The sequence below is a fragment of the Panthera pardus genome, unplaced genomic scaffold, assembly GCF_024362965.1.
Source record: "Panthera pardus isolate Hobbes unplaced genomic scaffold, ASM2436296v1 HiC_scaffold_3, whole genome shotgun sequence".
In the NCBI taxonomy this organism is placed as follows: domain Eukaryota; kingdom Metazoa; phylum Chordata; class Mammalia; order Carnivora; family Felidae; genus Panthera; species Panthera pardus.
This window is the reverse complement of record NW_026526876.1, coordinates 38,148,731-38,168,347: the sequence shown is the minus strand read 5'-3', so window position 1 is coordinate 38,168,347 and position 19,617 is coordinate 38,148,731. Positions and strand designations below refer to the sequence as shown.

Genomic DNA, 19,617 nt, shown 5'->3' with positions numbered 1-19,617 from the left:
TAACATGCAGAATTCACGTCTTTGTTGCCAGTCTGCCCAAAAGATAGTTTTAAGTGGGAATTTTTAAATTTCATTCTGGCTCCTACTGGCAATAATGATAATTGGGATTTGTAAAATTGCCTAAGGTGCACTTACTCATCACGAGAACTAGACCAACAGTTCTTGAGAATATGTTTTCCATCCAATAGAAGCCCACTTTGATCATAGGTGATCAAGTGTAGCATCTGGATTCTTGAGTGTATCATGGAATCATGAATCGCACAAATCGGGGGGGCCAAAATACCACTGCATTGCTTAGTTTGCTAGCTTACGTGAAATAGCACGTCATGTGTATAAAACTGGTAACTCCATCTGTGATTACATGGGATGCTTGAGTTGTGAATTGCTGTAGGATAGTGTTTAAAACCAGTGGGGACTCCGGTAATACCAATGGTATTACTCAGGATGCAGCTGTATCTTTTTTTTTTTTAATGTTTGTTTATTTTTGAGAGAGAGACAGAGACAGCATCCATGGGGGAGAGGCAGAGAGAGAGAGAGAGAGAGAGAGAGAGAGAGACAGACACAGATTTCAGAGCAGGCTCCAGGCTCTGAGCTGTCAGCCCAGAGCCCAACGATGCAGGCTCAAACTCATGAACTGCAAGATCATGACCTGAGCTGGTCAGTTGCTTAACTGACTGAGCCACCCAGGCGCCCCACAATTGTATCTTATTAATCCATGATATTACTTAAGTGGCCAGTGAATGTGTATGAGTTGAGTGATTTCTTTGTTCATTTATCCCTCTTTCTACAAAGGATTTGAGACAGTTTCCAGAAGTAGTTAACTTCTATATAAAAGAGTAAACAGTTGAGGCAATTACAGCAAAGTGAATCACAGTGTTAAGAAAATAATAAAGCTATTACAGGATGAGCATATGATCTGATCCTATAGTGTTGAGAGATGGCTTACACATTTGTCTCCGAGCTTCCTAGTAGCCAAGCAAAGAGGGCAACATTGTGCATAGCTGAAAATAAGCCAGGTGTCCAGGGAAGAAATGTCTGCCTTCGATATTATAAACCAGTGTTTGATATAATGGAGTACATCCTTATAGTATTCTTACAATACAGTATATTTTAAAAAATGAAGCAGAACAGTAGGAAGAATGGTATAGACTCAAGTGGCTGACATCCCAAACATCAGATATATGTATTGTCATATTTGCCTCAGATCATCCTCATTTGAGAAGAAACCAGAGAGAGCAACTTGAGCTGCCTTCTGTCCTTGTCCCGGCCTCATTCTTCTCTCCTGCTTTCCCATCGCGAATCTGATGGATAGCTTGTCACGGTTTTTTCCTTTTTGGTTTTTTAACTTCTACTGAATGTATATATCTGTAAATAATATATAAATCTTAAATTTGCATAAATAAGGTACTGCACATGCCATTCCAAAACTTGCTTTTTTTTTTTCATTAGCGTTGTGTTTGATCTCGTCTCCGTGGTGCTGCAGATCTAGTTCATTAATTTTAAATCCTGAAATATGGTTTTCCATTATATGGAAATAACCCAATTTAGTTTTCTATTTCCCTTCTAATGGATTTTTAGTTTGTTCTAGTTTTTCACTGTTACAAGCAGTGCCACACTGAACAGCCTTCTCTGTGTCGTCTTCTGCCCACGGGCAGAGTTTCTCTAGGGCAGTGGTTCTTAAAATGTGGTTCCAGGACCAGCATATCAGGATCACTTGGGAACTTGTTAGAAATGCAAATTCTAGGGCCTAGTTCAAACCTCTGAATCAGAAATTCTGGGGATGGGGCCCAGCAGGTGATTCTGCTGCACACTAAAGTTTGAGAACCCCTCCACTAGCTCATATACAGTTAAAGTAGAATTACTAAGTCTTAGGTTGCATGTATATTCAACGTATTGCAAACAGCAAATTCCTATCTAAAATATACATACTAATTTACAGCCTCACTGGCAGTGTATGAGAGTCCCCATATCCCCATACGTGATATGGTTGATTTTTTTTCTTGCTGGTCTGAAAGATGTAAAACTATTTAAGAGCTGTTTTATTTCCTTTTTTGTGAACAATATTTTTATATAGGGTCGTTGGCTTTTGTCTTATGGATTTTGTCGAAAATGTATGTATCAATTCGTAAATTATCCTTTTTCACACATTACAAGCTCTTTTTTTTCAGTTTGTTTTTTGGCTTTGTTTATTGTACTTAAAGAACAGGAGCTCCCGGGTGGCTCAGTTGGTTGAGTGTCCAACTTCGGCTCAGGTCATGATCTCGCGCTCCATGAGTTCGAACCCCACATCGGGCCCTGTGCTGAAAGCTCAGGGCCCGGAGTCTGCTTCCGGTTCTGTGTCCCCCCCTCTCTGCCTCTTACCCACTCATGCTCTCTGTCTCTCTCTCAAAAATGAATAACCAAATTCACCAGTGGTCGAATGGTCTTGTGCTTTGAAAGGCCTTGCAAAGGGAGAATTTTGATTTAGATTTGATTTGCTCCGGGGACACCCTGTGATGTATATACACCCTGAGATGTATAGCAGTTACTTGAAAATGGTCTGAGGCTTAGGAGACGGGTCAAAGTTAGATTTGGGCATCATTTGTATAAAGGCAGAAATTTGACACTGGGGATGGATAAAATGAAAGAGAATGTAGATTGAGAAAATGTTTGAGAATGAAGCCATGGGAATAGCACTGGAGAAAGAGAATCTAATAAGAAAGATTGAGGAATGATCAGAAAACAGCAAGGAGAAGAATTTGGAAAATTGGGTACTGACGGAGTATGTATGTGAGCTCTCTACTGCTGCAGAGAAAGGAACACATCCAAGAAAGTAAATGTTGCCCTTTGAGAGAGCAGCTGGCAATGAGGTGAAGAACGGAAGACTACCCTTAATAAGTTTGCACCGAACTGTAGAAGATGCGGTAGTAGTTAGAGTGGTAACAAGGTCATTGTCTTTTAGGAATGCGGTATTTTTGCCCTCTGGGGAAGGAGCCAGTGGCAAAGTCGTATGTGGTGGTCACTGTGCTGGCTGCTCTTTGGCTGCCTTTTCATGAATGTATTTTCTGTGCCCTTTGAGTAAACTCATTTGTAAGATAATATTAGGGATTGGGCAGAAGATTAAAATAGAGTGACGGAATCCAGACTAGTAGGCTGCTGTAGATTAGGTGATCTTCTCTGAGGTTAGCATTGAATGCCAAGGAGCCATTTGAATGATAAGGTAGAGCATTCCAGGCAGGAGACAGAGTTTCCAGTCTGCAAGGTCAAACGGAAATAGGAGAGTATGCCATTAATCTAATAAATCCTCATGCTTCTTGGGTCAACCAGGGTGAAGAGAGTAACAGAAATCTTTGTCCCCTGACTTTGGAGATCTCGTTTAACCTTCAAACTGGCGATGTCAAGGGTTCCAAGTCCTCCACCTCCGGCAGAAATGTCGAGTGGCCCCGTAGCTGAAAGCTGGTGCTACACACAGGTAGGTTCATGTTTTCACTCTGTAAATCTTGTACCTTGGGAGGATTTTGGTGAATGAAAAGAATAAGATTTCTTTTCTTCACTGGGTTTCCTGCTTTCTCTAGGACAGAACTGTCAAATAGCAGACAGAAAAAGTACCTGTCAGCTTTCCATTCCTTGGTTTTCCTCATGGAATCTCCATGTCCTAGGATAGTGTTTTTCACTGGAGCTTGAAAGAGGGGTGGGGGGGAATCTTTGAAACTAGATCCACTTCTGTCCACCTTGATGGAAATGTGTTCCTCTTTGGGCAACTCACAGGAAACCAGGTTTGAGATTTGCAACCCCAGGCAGTGGCATCAGCATCTCAATTGTCAAACGCTGCTCTGAGCAAAGGCTCATTTTAGGTACGGCTTTATTATCTGCTTTCCCACCCCTGTCCATGTTTTTCTCACTTTCCACCCAGTGTTTCTGAGACGTGGAGAAATGTCATGAAAGCAGTTGGTCACTGTGAGATTTCTTAAGATGTGGGTGAGGGACAGAAAAAGCTGAGCCTCCATGCTGGCCAGACAGGGCTATCTTCCTATGGGAATCATGCAGAGGGAGGGAGGGGAAATGATTATTTGATCTTCAGCCTGTGTTTTAGGTTGCCTCCTTCCTATTTAATCGCTTCTTGGTTTTCTGTCAACAGATCAAGGTAGTGAAATTCTCCTACATGTGGACCATCAATAACTTTAGCTTTTGCCGGGAGGAAATGGGTGAAGTCATTAAAAGTTCAACCTTTTCATCAGGAGCCAATGATAAACTGAAATGGTGAGGAAGAACATATCTAGCTATAAAAATTTTTCTAAAAGTTGCCCATTTTCTCGGTTTTACGACACAGCCTGGCTAGGATGTGAGATCCTCGAAGGTGGAGACTTTGTTTTGTTCCTAACGTGTTCCCCGGCGCCTAGGACAGTGCCGGGCCCATGATAGGTGTTCACTGGACATTTGTTGAATTAGTTCAATGACTGTGTCAGGGACCAGCAAACTCAAATGGCTGTAGGGTAATATAAATGAGTAAGGAGGGCCAGTGTTGTAAATGATACTCATACACGATACGGTACGAGTGTTGACCCCTTGGCAGATGAGTGAGCGTCCTTCTGAAAGGGGTGGTGGCCGCTCAGCTCCAGCTGTCTATAGCTATGTGGGAGTAAGGGCCGACCGTTGACATATTTTCTGATTCGAGAAAAGCAAGAAATTCAGATGTTAGCGCAAAAAAATCTCAAGTTTTAAATTGCCTGCTTTTAACAATAGAGGAGATGTATTTGCTAAGGCAATCAGAATGCCCAGGGTGTAGGATGGTTTGGAAGGTAGTTGGACCCAGCAGCCCAGCGGTGAGTTTAAGGACCCCCTCTCTCTCTGCTGTCCACGCTATTGAACATCTGAAGTCTGGCTTCACCCTTGTGGCTGAAGGATGAGTGGCAGTGGCCACGGGTGTAACACACTGCCATTCTACAAAAGTCTTTGAACTTTCTTTGAATTAACCGTGTGGCCAAGAATACGCAGACATCCACTGACTGGTTTAGGTTTGTGTTCCCTCAATTAATCTTTGTGGCAAGAGGAATATGATTGGAACGTGGAGGTCAGCCCCATCCAAATCACGTGTCCCCTTGAGGAGCCGGCAGCTAAGGATGCAACCGTATGCTCGCTGCAAAGACCGGAACACGTGTGCGAGCCACCAGTTTTGATCTCTGATAACCCAGCGAAGAGTTCAACAACTCTCTGTCCGTGCATTGTTTGTTGGCTGTGTACATTAAGCGGTGTATTACTAGGTGATACTGAGAGAACGCTTTCTTCTTAGGCATTGTGTTTAAATTTGCATCTTGAGCACGACATACAGTGATGTATACGGCATATGCACACCCTAGAGAGGCACTGCATTGGGCCACCTGTTTGAGAGAGGTGCCGTAACACTGGCAAGGCCTAAGGATACATCTGGCCTGTGGATTGTATGTGGTGGGAGCAGTGTGAACCACATGCAGATCAACTAATGACATTTACAACGTAACTCAGTCGAACCTATTAAATTCTGTCTGAAATTTGTTTTGATTCAGTGGCAACAGATTGTCATCTCTGACTCTCTTTGGAAGCCTAGCTTGGAACTCTATCCTGTGGAATGGGAGCTTGCTTTTGTCTGTGCTTCCTCCATACTGCCTTCTTTATTTCAGTCTTAGAATATTACTGCCAGATTGATAAAATGTCCGTAGAAGATTATGTGCTGTTCACACATTTCTTTGCAATACTTTTTCTCTCCAAAGGTGATATTAAAGGGCTCAACAACGTTGTGTTTTTCATGGCTTCACTATAGTCCTGACCAAAGAAGGGGCAGCCTTTCCTGAGACTGAGGATTAGAACAGAGTGGAAGTAGGCTCAATTTTCAAATGTTTTCAGGGGAGAAAAGAGTGATTTGGGAGATTGTGAGGAAAGAGGCAGAGATGTAAGGGATGTGGTGTCGGATTCTAGAATGCCCTTCTATTTTTATTGTTTACTCCTTAGAAGGTGACTCAGGTTGCTCCCAAACAGTGGTTCCCAAAGTAGTCTTCTGCTGAATCAGAATCTCCCGCTATGGGGCCTGGATTGGTTCTCTTAACATCTTCTCTCAAGAAATAGATGTTTTGTATCTCCTGTCACATCACAAAACCTACAAACATGGATGCTTTTGACCTATATTTTTTTCCCTGTCTGTTTTGGGCAGGTGTTTGCGAGTAAACCCAAAAGGGCTAGATGAAGAAAGCAAAGATTACCTGTCACTTTACCTGTTACTGGTCAGCTGTCCAAAGAGTGAAGTTCGGGCAAAATTCAAATTCTCCATCCTGAATGCCAAGGGAGAAGAAACCAAAGCTATGGGTAAATGTTCTGCTCTTCATGCAACTCTTTATTTTCACATCAAGCAGCTTCATACACAGACAAGTTGTAGATTTGATCTGTGTTCTGAGTAACCCTAAATATGACTTTTTTTTTTTTTCCTACTCCAGAGAGTCAACGGGCATATAGGTTTGTGCAAGGCAAAGACTGGGGATTCAAAAAATTCATCCGTAGAGATTTTCTCTTGGATGAGGCCAACGGGCTTCTCCCTGATGACAAGCTTACCCTTTTCTGTGAGGTGAGTCCTTTTACCCCACGGTGCGACGAGCAATTCCCAGACCTGCTGGGAATCGGTAGGCTTCATTATGTTGTTTCAGGGATGGAGAGTGAGAAAAATCCCCAAGTGGTGTGGCGCAACCCAAGTGTTACTTCTGTGATTGAAACTGTCGTGATTTCGGGCTTGTTGGGCACCTCAGCTTTCTGCTCGTTGCCGTTCTTAAAAACAAAGATGGTGCACCATCTTGGTAGGAGTGAGTTTTGACTTGCTTGGGTCAGGATTCTGGCTTTTTCATTGCGGGTGTTTGCAGATAGAATTTGGAAGGGCTGGTGCTGCAAGCCGAGGAGAAGGGCCAGCAACTCAATATGTGTATTTGTCCCGTTACCCTTTCCGACTTCTTAAGTGGGAAGGCAACTTGTGTTTGACTCCAAATCACTTTCCTTTTCTGCCCTACTGGATGACTCTTGCCAGGAGTTGGGTATATCGCTTTGTCTTGCTGGAGTGGTTGTGAAATTAGGAAGGTGAGAACCATTTTTTCCAGGGTGAAGGGTAGCTATAGCTCTCTAACTCGTGGGTGGCTAGGCGAGTTCCGTGTAGTCAGCCAGGAGCGTCCTTCTCTCACCAGTGACCCAGGAGCCTTTCTGGGTTTACAGGAGAAGCCTTGAAGTAAAAATCCCAAAGTGAGAGTGAGGTAGAAAGTGGTTTCTTTAATAAGCATATACTAGTCAGTCATTTCATGCCATTATCCGTGTATTTAAGATCCTCACAAACTCACAGAGTCACCAACGAATGAAGCCTCCAGTCGGATGGGATCTTTGTGTTCCCTATGCGTTGTATGGTCAAGAACCACTTGCTGAGCGGCACCACTTGAGAGTGACCGCTGTGTTTTCACGGGGAGGGTGCAGGCAAGTTCCCCGACTGCCAGTGTGCTCTGTCATAATGGTAGGTTCACACCGTGAGTTAACGACAGGTCCAAAGGCTTATCACCACCTGCGCAGTGGGGCAGGGTGTCCCTTCGGAATCCTGCCCTTTTGTGGAAGAGGCCTGGCCAGCAGTCGCCAGCTTCTCTCCCCGGTCACAGCTCGCGGAGTGTTTCTGCAGAGTAGTTGCTGGGGATTAGAAAACTTTGGACGCGTAGTTTATTAAAGGACTGCACTAAATACATAAATAGTCGCATAATAGCTACCTCCTCTCCTTTCTCATTGCTAAGTGAAAGAAGGAAATACTAGAGTGACGGCCTCTCTGTAAATACATAAAATGTTGCAGTTGTTTTTGTCTGTGAACTTGAAATTTGTATTCTGTGTAAGTCCTATTATTTACAGATCGTGCTCGGTTGCCCTGGTGAAAAAATGAGAACAATTAGGTGGTTTTGTATGAGCTTTGATGTTATGAAACGTTAAGACCATCAATTTAGTCTTACCTCTCTTAGAGACCTATATTTCAGAAAGATTTTAAAAGAGTGGAAAATTCTATTTTCTTTTGGAAACGAAAGCCAGTCTTTGAACTGTTCTCTGAAAGAAGAGAAATCTCTAAATCTCGCCTCTGGTGTTCTAGGCAAAGCCTCAACCTTTATCGCCACATTTTCCAGTCCACAGTCGGTCCAGCCTCTTCTGCTTTGCTCCCCCTCCCAGCCCATCCCCCCAAATCCCTTCCAGCTACTCCAACCCCTGTATCGCCATTCTCGATTTGGAAACCAATTGGCCTGCCCTCGCTTGGCAGTCTCTTACCCTGTGGTTAAGTCCAAGGCTTTGCTTCCCCATATGAAATTCTCTCCCTTCACTTCCCCATATGAAATTCTCTTAGGAGAAATCCTGTGGTTAAGTTTAGATTCGTCTTACTGACTTCGAAGGGAAGTGAGATGACACTTTGGAAATGAGGAGATGTTGAACAGGGAAACGTCTGCTGAGTTCTGCTGATGCCATCGGTTTCTTCCCATCGAACCAGGTGTGCCATCTGTTCCGCTCACACTTCTCTGTTGGCCACAGGTGCTGAGTGTTGCTTCTCATGCTTGGGCTTGTGCCTAGTGAGACTCGTTTCTGTTCCCAGGCTCTCCGCGGACTTAGTAGCATTCAGCATTGCAAGACGGTTGCGTGGGGGGGTGTGTTGGATGTGTGGGTTTTAAAAATGTCTGCAGCTCATCTGAGTTCTTAGTGCTTTTCAAAGCTAGATCCTTCTTTGCTGCACACTCTGTCCTTTTGACCTGTCGCTCCCTTTTGTCAGTGGATTATTTATAAACCGGTATTTGGTTCGTATTTTTATTTTATGTATCATTGGTTTAGTTAGTATTTTTTATTATTCAGAGGCTTTTATGCAGTCGATGTCCACATACAGATTTAGGTTATGAGTCTTCCACCGCTCCGTTCGTCACTCAGCCTTTGGCCTGGGTACTTCCCTCCTATCGGTCAGTGGATTATTTATAAACGAGCTTATTGCATCTTGGTAACAAAAGTACGGTTGTTCCGTGGATTCTTTTGGCTGTTCCTAGAGGCCACACGAGGGAATCCTGAGGCGAAAGGCTGAGAATCACGTTTGTCTTTGGGCTTTATTTCAGCGGTTAATGAACATTTAAATGAAACTAGATCGCTGCACGAGCAGTCTCGTTTATAATGCGCCACACTGGGTTCACCTCTCAGTGACGTTCTTGTCTATTAGGAAATGGGACGATTCTCGCAAGTCGCTATGGCAGCATTTTCAAAGCATTCCCTGAATTGTCTCTCATCACAATCCTCGGAGCCGGATTAGTTCTCTTACCTTCATTTCGCGTTACTGGGGGGAGAAGCAGTGCCTAGGGAGGTCAGGTAATTTTTCCTAACCTTGTACAGCAAATTAGTGTCGGGCCGTGGCAGCTGCGCGTTCCCCCCTCTCGTCCGCCACGCGGCGCCACGCGGAGCCGAATGCCGTTTGGCCGAGGAAGCGTGGGCTCTACCACGTTTTCTTAACAGAGACAGTCTCCTTTGGCGATGAAAGGCTCGTGGAGGCTGTACGCTTTTAATTTTCCCTTTATTTATTTATTTATTTAAAAAAAAAATTTTTTTTTTAACGTTTATTTATTTTTGAGACAGAGAGAGACAGAGCATGAACGGGGGAGGGGCAGAGAGAGAGGGAGACACAGAATCGGAAGCAGGCTCCAGGCTCTGAGCCATCAGCCCAGAGCCTGACGCGGGGCTCGAACTCACGGACCGCGAGATCGTGACCTGAGCTGAAGTCGAACGCTTAACCGACTGAGCCACCCAGGTGCTCCTAATTTTCCCTTTAATAATTTGGTTCACAGTAAAATCTCCATGAAGTGTTTCAGCTTCTATTGATTCTTCTCTCTGTTTATATTGAAAACGAATAGCTATAAACCATAAAAATGCATATATCCCTCTCTCACTGCGTGTGCCTCTGACAGGTAGAAGATTCCGGTGTCTGTCTGTAATGTTGCAATTAAAGTTGAAATGTGAAACACCGTATGAATGAAATACCGAATATGAACTATCTAGACCCTAGTGGAGTCTTAAAATAGCACTTTCCTTCTCAAACATAGAATATCCTCTCATGGCCCGGGAATATGTATTTTGACCAAATTTTAAATTATGTGGGTCTGTTTTTCTTTTTTATCATCTTATTAGTGGATGGTCTGGAGATATTGGTTGAACTGTATGATAACGCCAATATTGAGTGCTCTTGACCTACCGAAATGATGTAATATGTAACATTATTACAGGGTATAAACATAATGTTGTAAACCTAATAACCCGACCCAACAGCATCACCAGTAACTCGGAACTGGCCTGTGTGCTTCTCCCCTCTCCCCTGGGCCTCATCCCCACTCAGAGGATGATCTGTTTCAAATTGTACGTTATCATCCCCTTGTTCATTTGTGTGCCTGAACAGCGACCTGTTCAGGTTTGCTTGTTTGTGCCCTTGATAAAAATGGTGTCAGAACGTACGCAGGTCACGTAGGTCACGTTGCTTTCTTTGCATCGTGTGTCTAAAATGTGTTTATGTGGCGGGTATAACTAGAGTTCTTTCATTTTTAGTGCTCTGTAGTAGTGTGCTGTGTGAACGAATATGCAACAGTTTATTTATTCGTGCTCTTCTTGGCGCGTGTCTAGATTGTTGCCGGTCTTTTGATTAGAAGTAATGCTGCTGCTACAGACCATCTCTGTGCGGCAGCCTATTGTTTCCTTGATTGTTATCATTATATAGAAGCTTCAAAATACATTTCCATTGGTCTCACCTTGACTTTTTATGTTTAGATAAAATGTACAAGAATTGGCACAGCCTTTAGTCTTTTATGGAATTTTCTTCTCTAAGAAGAGGAATCGACTTTAAAAGTGAGGCCCGTTTACAACTTGAAACATAGAGAGGTATACAGCCTTCCTGAGACATTTTCATGCAGTCATTTCTAAGACGACATAAATGTCACCGTCACGTCATCTTCACAGCTGCAATTCTGAATGAGTCTCCATAGTCGACTTCACAGGCATTAACAGAAAAAAAATCTTTAGTTTTTCTCAAAATGGTCTCATTTTAGCATCATCGTTTGCAGAGGAAAACAATCCCTTCCTGAGTTGAAAGTTTGGACTCTGAAGACTCATTTGTGAATGCCATTTAAAATTTATTTTTAATTAAGCGTATTTAATGTTGGTGAGAGGTGCCAGACATTCAGAGCTCTGGAGACTCCAGGCATCCATATATCTACAGCACAAGTCTGGCTCAGACAGTAAAGGTACATTCTCCTTCCTGCTGTGTTCTGTCTGTGTCTGGAGAGAGGAATGGCCCCAGCGAGACAAGTCATAGTCTTCGGGCCTCCCTCATTACCGAGCGCACATCCAACCAGCAGAGGGTCCGCCGGTAACCATAGCTCGGAATTCAGCTTAGCTCTTGCCAATTCATTTTACCCAGTCTAGTAAATCACCATCGAGTGTTAATGACTCTGGGCTCCTGTCAACCTGGTTTAATTTAAGCTTAGGAACCCACTGCCAGAAGCGTTCTCCATTCCCTTCATTGACCATCCCAAGACGTTCCAGCCTTTCCCAATGAGGAAGTTGGATTTAATTGGTCTTTTCCTTTCTTTTCTTTTCTTTTCTTTTCTTTATTTTTTTTTTAAATCCGTATTTCCAGGCTATGACTAGAAACAGGAAACTTCTACTTTTGATGTTAGTATGAGAAAGTGGCTAGACCAAACTAGAGGTCTTAGGGCAAGAGAGAATCTCTGTGGGGTAGTTTGTGCTGGATCCTGAGCTATTAAAATAATGTTATAATCTGGCTCTGATAAATGTGCTACAAACGTTAAGTACATTCATAATTGATTAACTTGGCTGCTTCATTGCTAGAGATCACCATGGCTAGTTTTAAACAAATGACTAAATTTCTTGAGCTGATAGTAAGTATCTCACTCCTGTGCAAAAGAGACTACGGGTCACCTGGATGGGGCGTTCATTTTACCTCTGGGTTTGTGACTGCATTTAAGGGGTAACTTGCATCTTGAAGGGTGAGAGAAACTTGGGTCATTTAGGATGTTCCTTAAGCTGTCTTTCTCACCTAACTCATAGCAGTAGCAAGAGTGAGGAGCCGATCCTCAAGGTTTGTGAATTCGGCTTTATATTAACATTCCTAACCCCATACGATGGAGATGAGGCACAGCAGTGGTTGTTAGGCAGAAGACTGATCTGCTGGGTCTTACCTTCAGTTTGGTAGCTTCCATTTATTTTGGGATGCTGTATGATGTATAGATCCTTGTACTTGGTATCCTAACAGATTTATCTGAGTTTCACTGACCCATTTGGAAATTACTTGGGTTTTTATCTAGGCTGAACAGTTCATTCAACTAGTTAAAGCACGCTGCTGTTGAAGTCGTCGTGGCGGGTTGGATCCCTCCGTAAATCTGTGGTCCTCATTCTGTTCCAGAGCAGTAAGTGCATGTCTAGCTGGAGCCAGCCATCTTGTATGTCATCGTCACAAAGGACCGAGTAAAAGCGTGTAAATGGTGTGGGCTACCCACCCAGCTATCACTGCTAGGGAAGACCTTCCCAAGCCCAGTTCTGTTTATTAGACTAACCTCTATGAGGAAGCGCCAATTATTTACCAGGCCCAGTAGAGGCTGCATTTTATTTTCGTGGTCCAGACCTCATTAAAATTAAGTGCTTTCAGGCTTATCAGATTCTTGCTTCTAGAGAGTTTTAAGTGGTAGTTTCTGTAGGAGCTCTTTGTATTTGACCTTTTGCTTAAGGCAGAATAAGGTAAATACTTGAGGTTTAATACGTGTTTAGGTCAGTGTCCCCGTTCCCCCGTGTCTCCTTCCCCCCGCCGCCCTGTGGCTTTGCCCAGGTTTTCAGGGCAGGGGAGGTGGAGCTTATTAGCAGTTGGAGGAGAAGGAGATTTGTGGGGCTTTGTGCTTCTCGTCTTAGGGTGGTGTAGAGTAAGTATGATCGCGGCAGATTGGAAATTACTTGATCCACAGGATAAAGCCTCCATTTGTGGAGGTGGTTTCAAGAGAACATGACTAACGTTTGTATCTGAATGTACTACAGCATCGAGGTAAAAGTCATCTCTCTTCCTGCTGGGAAGAAAATTCCTGGTGACAGAACCTTTGGACTAGATTTCCTTGTCTTTCACAGGTGAGTGTGGTGCAAGATTCCGTCAACATTTCTGGCCAGAACACTATGAATATGGTGAAGGTCCCTGAGTGCCGGCTGGCCGATGAGCTGGGAGGACTGTGGGAGAACTCCCGGTTCACAGACTGCTGTCTGTGCGTTGCTGGCCAGGAGTTCCAGGCTCACAAAGCTATCTTGGCAGGTTGGTATTTATTCATGGGAAGCTTTAGTTTGGGTGAAACAAAGAAAAACCGTGGCTGCATAATCACCTTTTGGATAACATCACTTTTTCGAACTGGTGCAGAAAAACTGCAACTAGATGTATTTTTTTATGGTGGGGACGTGAGTTGTCATAACCCAGAAGACTACTGTCCATATTAGGTCACCACTGTCGAGCAGTGGATGATGATGTGTATTGAATGCCTCTGTACCTAGAGGGTAGATGTCAAAACGCCGGTAAAGAGCAGGTGTTAGCCCCCAGATAGGGACTTAGGATGTAATGGAGAAGATTCTAGACCCAGGACCAAACCACCGTCTGGCTAAGTCCCCCAGCCCTGGAGTGTTAGCCCTCCCTGCAGTACAGACTATGCTATAGGAGAATGAGAATGACATGGAAGATCAGGTCTTGCTCTCATAAGAGGCCCTTGGTCCTTAAGACCAGAAAGACTGACAACGGAACGGCCCCCGATAAGGCAGCACTGACTGCACCTCCCACGAAGGCATAGCAGTCAGCCGCAAACTTCTGTTCAGACCATAAGCCATAAGAGGAAGTCACGTGAACTTTCAGGCAGCAAATTTCTTACCAAGACTCTCAGCAGTATCATTCTAAAACACACACCTGGCAAAACCTCAGTCTGGCTCAATCCAGCCGTCTTCCTGTTCCTGCTCGCAACTAGGTGTTACCGTGTATTGCCAAAGGAAGTCATTAACTCTTAGGTTAGCGTCTCCACGCTCGGCTAGACTCTTGGCACTGTCAGGAGCTCTTCTGCAGATACACCGCTCCCTTTCTTTTTCATAACAATAGATACTTCAGACTGTTTACTGGTCTCCTTCGATCTCCAGCTCCTAAAAGAGATGCTTGCTGCTGCCGCTGCTGCCGCTGCTGAGAGAATATTGAGGCCCTTCTCCCTCCGCTCTTGTCTGTCGCCTTACCTGCCTTCTCCCTGCGCTCTCCGTGGGGGAGTGTTCTTCCTTATGGCCAAAGCAGCCTATCTTTTCGACTTCTGTTTCATATCACAGGCCGCCTTCTCAGAAGCCTCACTCTGCCAGTCATACCCTTGCTGGGTCTCTCTTTCTCCAATTGCCTGTTTACCCCCAGCCTGGAAACAGACAGGCTCGGGCTTCTCCTTCTTCTAGTTATTCATTCATTTATTCTCTCTCTCTCTCTCTCTTTAAATAGAGCTGAGCTTCTTGAGTTAGCACATTCACTGTCTCAACTTCTTTCCTCCCACTTATCCTCAGTTCACCTCCATGCCACGAAAGCAGTTTTCCAAAGTTCTGTGACCTGCTAGTTCCTAAATCTGAGGGATTCCTTAGTCCATATAGTACTTGATTCCTTTCTCCTGGTTTTTCCTCCTGGTGCTCTGGCTACTTCTGATATGTGGCTTCCCTCTTCTTCACGCATCCCTGTCAACACTGGTGTCCCTAAGGGTCCGCCTCAGGTCTCTTTTCCTCTCCTTATTTCCCCCCAAGTGATTTTATTTATTCGCATAGCCTCAGTTTCTGTCTAGCCACCGGAGACCCTCTAAGCCTGTTGCTGCTCAGACCCTTCCCTTTTTACTAAAAGCACCAACCCTTTAATCTTCAACTTCTGTGAAGTATTTTAGTACCTTACAGTTGATGAGCCTTCTGAAATAAAAGCAATGAGAACGAATATCTCTTTGGAATAGACTAAAATATTGAGTCTCAGAGGGTTGAGTGGTTTGCCCAAGATAATGTGGTTAGAAAATGACAGATCCAAAATTAGTTCTTGCGGACAGAAACTGTAGGCCAACGTTCAAGTAACCTGTTAGCTCAGAGTTCTGCTACATATTCCGTCTGGTCCTCCTCTCAGGTGGAGATTGGTAGTCTCAGCTTTTGCCAAAACCTCTGATTTATTGGGCAACATGATAAAATTTGAGTTTTTAGGCCTTTTATCACTTTCATGGTTGAAATTAAGTGGACTTGTTTGTCCACGTTCATTAGACTACAGTGGGCATGGCCTCGAACACCGTTTCTCACCTTTTGTCATTATCCCCATTCCTCCAAGGGGGAAAAAAAAAATCAAATTATTCCTAATGGGAGACAGTAAATACCAGAGATTAAGATTTTGTCAGGAAGGGTTGAGTTTTGAAGGGCCACAGGTGGTTGTAAGATTGTTTTTGCCTCTTTGGGGCATTATCATCTCTAATGTGAGTGCATGGCTTGAAGGAACAGACAACCTGCCATCCACAAGCATGCACTTCTTCTAGCTAATGGATGCCTTCGAGCCCTGTTCTTGACCTCCTTGCCGCGTGATCCCTGGAACTGGAGAAAGTCGGTGTCGTGGTTTCAGGCAAAAATCCGGGTATTAAAACATGAAGGATCTTCCATTTGAACCCCCACGTCTACCCAGAGGAGATCGTTGTCAGCCAGCATAGGTCATTTGCTTCAAATGAGTGGTTGGAATGGAGCTAATGAGAAATTATTTTGCAAGTCATTTCAGGACACTCGGTTGGCTCAGTCAGTAGAGCATATAACTCTTGATCTCAGTGTTGTGAGTTCAAGCCCCATGTTGGGTGTAGCAGTTAGTTAAAGATAAAATCTTTAAAAAGCAAAAAAAAAAAGAGTGGGTGGCTCGGTTGAGCATTCGGCTCAGTTCATGATCTCACAGTTCGTGTGACCAAGTCCTATGTAAAGCTCTGCGCTGATAGTGTGAGACTTGCTTGGGATTCTCTCTCTCTGCCCCTTCTGCATGCGTGCATGTGATCGTGCACTCTCTCTTTCTCTCTCCCTCAAATAAACAAACATTTAAAAAAGAAAAAGAGAAGAAAGTATTGGTTTCTTTTTTCCCCCTTCTGTATTATTATTTGCTTATTGGTATAATAGAAGAAGAAAGGAATTTTATTATTCTGATACAATTTGAGGCCAAGACCCTTTGGGGGCAGGAATGGGACAGGAAACAGAGTGGTCTCTTCATAACAGAAGAGCCAAGAGGTTTCAGTGTGATAACCTTATCTGTCTCTGTTCCCCTTTCACTTTGTAGCTCGTTCTCCAGTTTTTAGTGCCATGTTTGAACATGAAATGGAGGAGAGCAAAAAGGTATGTGACGGAATGAAGATATGTCTTTGTAGCTAGGTGGCTAGATCCAGATGATTTCCTAATTTGACACCAGATTTATTTTTCCAGTCGTGTTATTAAAATGGCGTAGCATTCTCACTTTCTCAGAGCAGGGAGAGAGAGGTGGTCCAGAAGCATTCTAAGTAAAGCAAACTCACTGTGTCCCAGGTAGATCATCCAGTTTGGAGGGAGGGTTTTAGACAGGTGTTTCCACTCAGAAAAAGTCCACAAAAAAAAAAAAAAAAAAAAAAACACAAAAACTCTTGTATTTGAGAGGGTAAATGTGGTGCATAGGATAGGAGGAAAAGCTGTTCTCATGAAGTAGGGCAGAGAGAGATTGCCCATTCGTGTTAGGTTTCAGATGATACACGCCTTACTCCCACCGGAGCTTAAAGTCATGAAAATTGTTTGGGGGTTTTGTTCTGTTGGAATGTTTCTCATTTTTAGTTTTTCTGGCATAGAATCGGGTTGAAATCAATGATGTGGAGCCTGAAGTTTTTAAGGAAATGATGTGCTTCATTTACACGGGGAAGGCTCCGAACCTCGACAAAATGGCTGATGATTTGCTGGCAGCTGCTGACAAGGTGAGATAAGAATAGAAAAATAGGGGCGCCTGGTAGCTCAGTCGCTTAAGGGTCCGACTTTTGATTTTGGCTTAGGTCACGATCTCATGGCCATGAGACTGAGCCATGGTCATGGGATTGAGCCGTGCGTCAGGCTCTGCTCTGGGCCTGGACGGAGACTGCTTAAGATTCTCTCTTTCCCTCTGCCCCTCCCCAGCACATGCACGCATGTGTGCGCACGCTCTCTCTCTCTCTCTCTCGCTCTCTCTCTCTCTCTCTCTCTCTCTCTCAAAAGAAAGGAAAGGAAAGGACAAGAAAAATAACCACAAGAGGAGGAGTTTTTTGTGACCTTTTGAGTTTCATCACTGGGCGGCTGCGTTACATAGTACATCAGATGAACTTGTGTCTGAGTGTGGCCAGGACAGTCCTGCGTTACACGTGGGTGCCAACACAATTATGGGTAGAACCCTTTTTATCTTTCAAAGTGTCCTGCTTTGAATGAAGGAAATTACATGGTCACCCTGATTATAAAAAAGGATAAGTCTGATGTTTACCTCTCTTGCCTTCACTGTTGTGATTACATATAAGCACAGTGATACTGAAGTTTTAGGTAATGCTAACATTTGGATTTATGATTCGGCCTTATAATTTATGAAGTGTTCTGGAGTTTGTTAACTTTTTTTTTTCTAAACAGTGAGTGATTTTATTTTCCTTTTAATTCCAGTTAACATACAGTGTTATATTAGTTTCGTGTGTACAGTCCCATAATTGAACACTCCTGTAAGTCATCCTGCGCCCATCATGACAAGCACACTCTTTCACCTCTGTCACCGGTTTCATCCTTCCACCCACCTACCTCCCCTGAGTTCCTTAACTTTCTTTGCAACTTTGCCAACAAGAGAATAATCTTTTGCTCAGGGTCGTGGTTGGAATTTTCAACTTTTACCTAGGTATTTATTGAAATATACCATATTCAGAATTACGAGATGATGGGTCGCTCCTTGGGAAAAAAGAAATACTACTGTAATAAACGTGTGTGTCAATTGTAAGATACACTTCAATTTGAGAATTATTAAAGTGTGAAAATTAAAATATGGATCTTCGAATCAAGGAAATAAGGTGATGACCAAAACAGGCCAGTGATTCTCAAAATAAGGTTGGGGGGAAATGTTAATGAAGCACTGAGTTTAAACAAGTCAAATTGAGGTTTTTGTGTGTTGCTGTCTCACTGCAGGATTTCTCAGAATCTTTACTATGTTAATGTGCGCTGTGAGTTATCTAAAAGAATATGATAGCATTTCTCTAATTTAGTTAACCCTGGAATCCTTTCCTTCAGGGACCGGTGGGGATTAGTGGTCCCCAAAACACACTTTGGGAGACTGACTTTCATTGTGTAGATACATCAGAAAGAGCTCGGTAACCTGTCCTCCAAGGCCCTGTGGTCTGAGGAAATACAAGCTGGGGGGTTGGGTGGCTATTCATCCCGTGAAAGTTTTCCTTAAAAGGCCTTAAACCTGGCCAGCAGTACACCCTGTGAGAAGGACGGTTCCCTGCCGGAAGTGCTGCCGCTTCCTGCCACAATGCTGCAGCACCCATCCGAGGGCAAAGCTGGCTCAGACCGAAGGGCACTAGAGCCTTCCCGGGATTGGCCCACAGGAATAGTCTCCTTCCACCTTGCTTTGCACCTTGGGAACAGAGGAAGTACTTGTTTTTACACTGGAAGCTTTATCTTTATTGATCAGCTCTTCGGAGTGTTTGTAGAGGATGAGGCATGTAAACCCCATCGGTGCTACTGATGAAAACAATTGAATAATAGCTGTATCCTTCTTATCACCTTTTCGAGATTTTATTAATACAGTTAAGCACTGTGAACATGCCATGCCCTCCCAGTCTAGCCAGCTCAGCTCTGACCACAGGAATCTTACTTTCAGTGGAGGCAATAAATACACACTGTGAACTCTGGGGAAGCAGAAGACACAGCTTTTTATTTATTTTTTTTTTATTTATTTATTTTTTTTTCAACGTTTTTTATTTATTTTTGGGACAGAGAGAGACAGAGCATGAACGGGGGAGGGGCAGAGAGAGAGGGAGACACAGAATTGGAAACAGGCTCCAGGCTCCGAGCCATCAGCCCAGAGCCTGACGCGGGGCTCGAACTCACGGACCGCGAGATCGTGACCTGGCTGAAGTCGGACGCTTAACCGACTGCGCCACCCAGGCGCCCCGACACAGCTTTTTATAAACATGAGTTTATAATGATTGCGCCTCACCCGCCCTCTGATTTTCGGTGAAGTTTACACGCACCAGGTTGTTTATCCCTCTCGTCTTCTAGCTCCCGTAAGGACGAGTAGTATCAAAAGGCCCACTTTTTAGACGGAAATACCAAGGCTCAGCGGTGGATATTCTCAGAGCCAGGGTTTGACATCTGCGGCATTCCTGGGGCGTCCATTCCTGCTCCTCGGCCAGAGAGCCGACCGGGGAAGCCCCTGTGAGCGCACGGAGCGCGGGGATCAGCCTGAATTGACCTTCTGTGGACGGTATTTTCAGTACAGTGCCGTTAACTTACAGTTTTAAAAGATAAAGTAATTGAATCGCAGCAGTGCTTTAAATTTGTGAATGAGAAGTT

At 43.9% G+C, this 19,617-nt stretch overlaps 1 protein-coding gene across 3 annotated transcripts in view; it reads left to right on the top strand.

Moving 5' to 3' along the window:
* The window catches only part of SPOP (speckle type BTB/POZ protein), a 67,653-nt gene that overhangs the window by 43,611 nt on the left and 4,425 nt on the right, over positions 1-19,617 (top strand). For 2 of the 3 annotated variants that reach the window (XM_019415826.2, XM_019415828.2), the window contains exons 2-8: positions 3,307-3,451; positions 4,118-4,239; positions 6,164-6,315; positions 6,444-6,571; positions 13,156-13,333; positions 16,355-16,410; positions 16,890-17,012. In XM_019415826.2, the coding sequence (XP_019271371.1) occupies positions 3,374-3,451; positions 4,118-4,239; positions 6,164-6,315; positions 6,444-6,571; positions 13,156-13,333; positions 16,355-16,410; positions 16,890-17,012 (837 nt within the window). In that variant the 5' untranslated portion in view covers positions 3,307-3,373. Of the gene's footprint in view, positions 1-3,306; positions 3,452-3,747; positions 3,834-4,117; positions 4,240-6,163; positions 6,316-6,443; positions 6,572-13,155; positions 13,334-16,354; positions 16,411-16,889; positions 17,013-19,617 lie in introns of those variants that run through there. The other variant, XM_019415827.2, reaches the window with a different exon arrangement.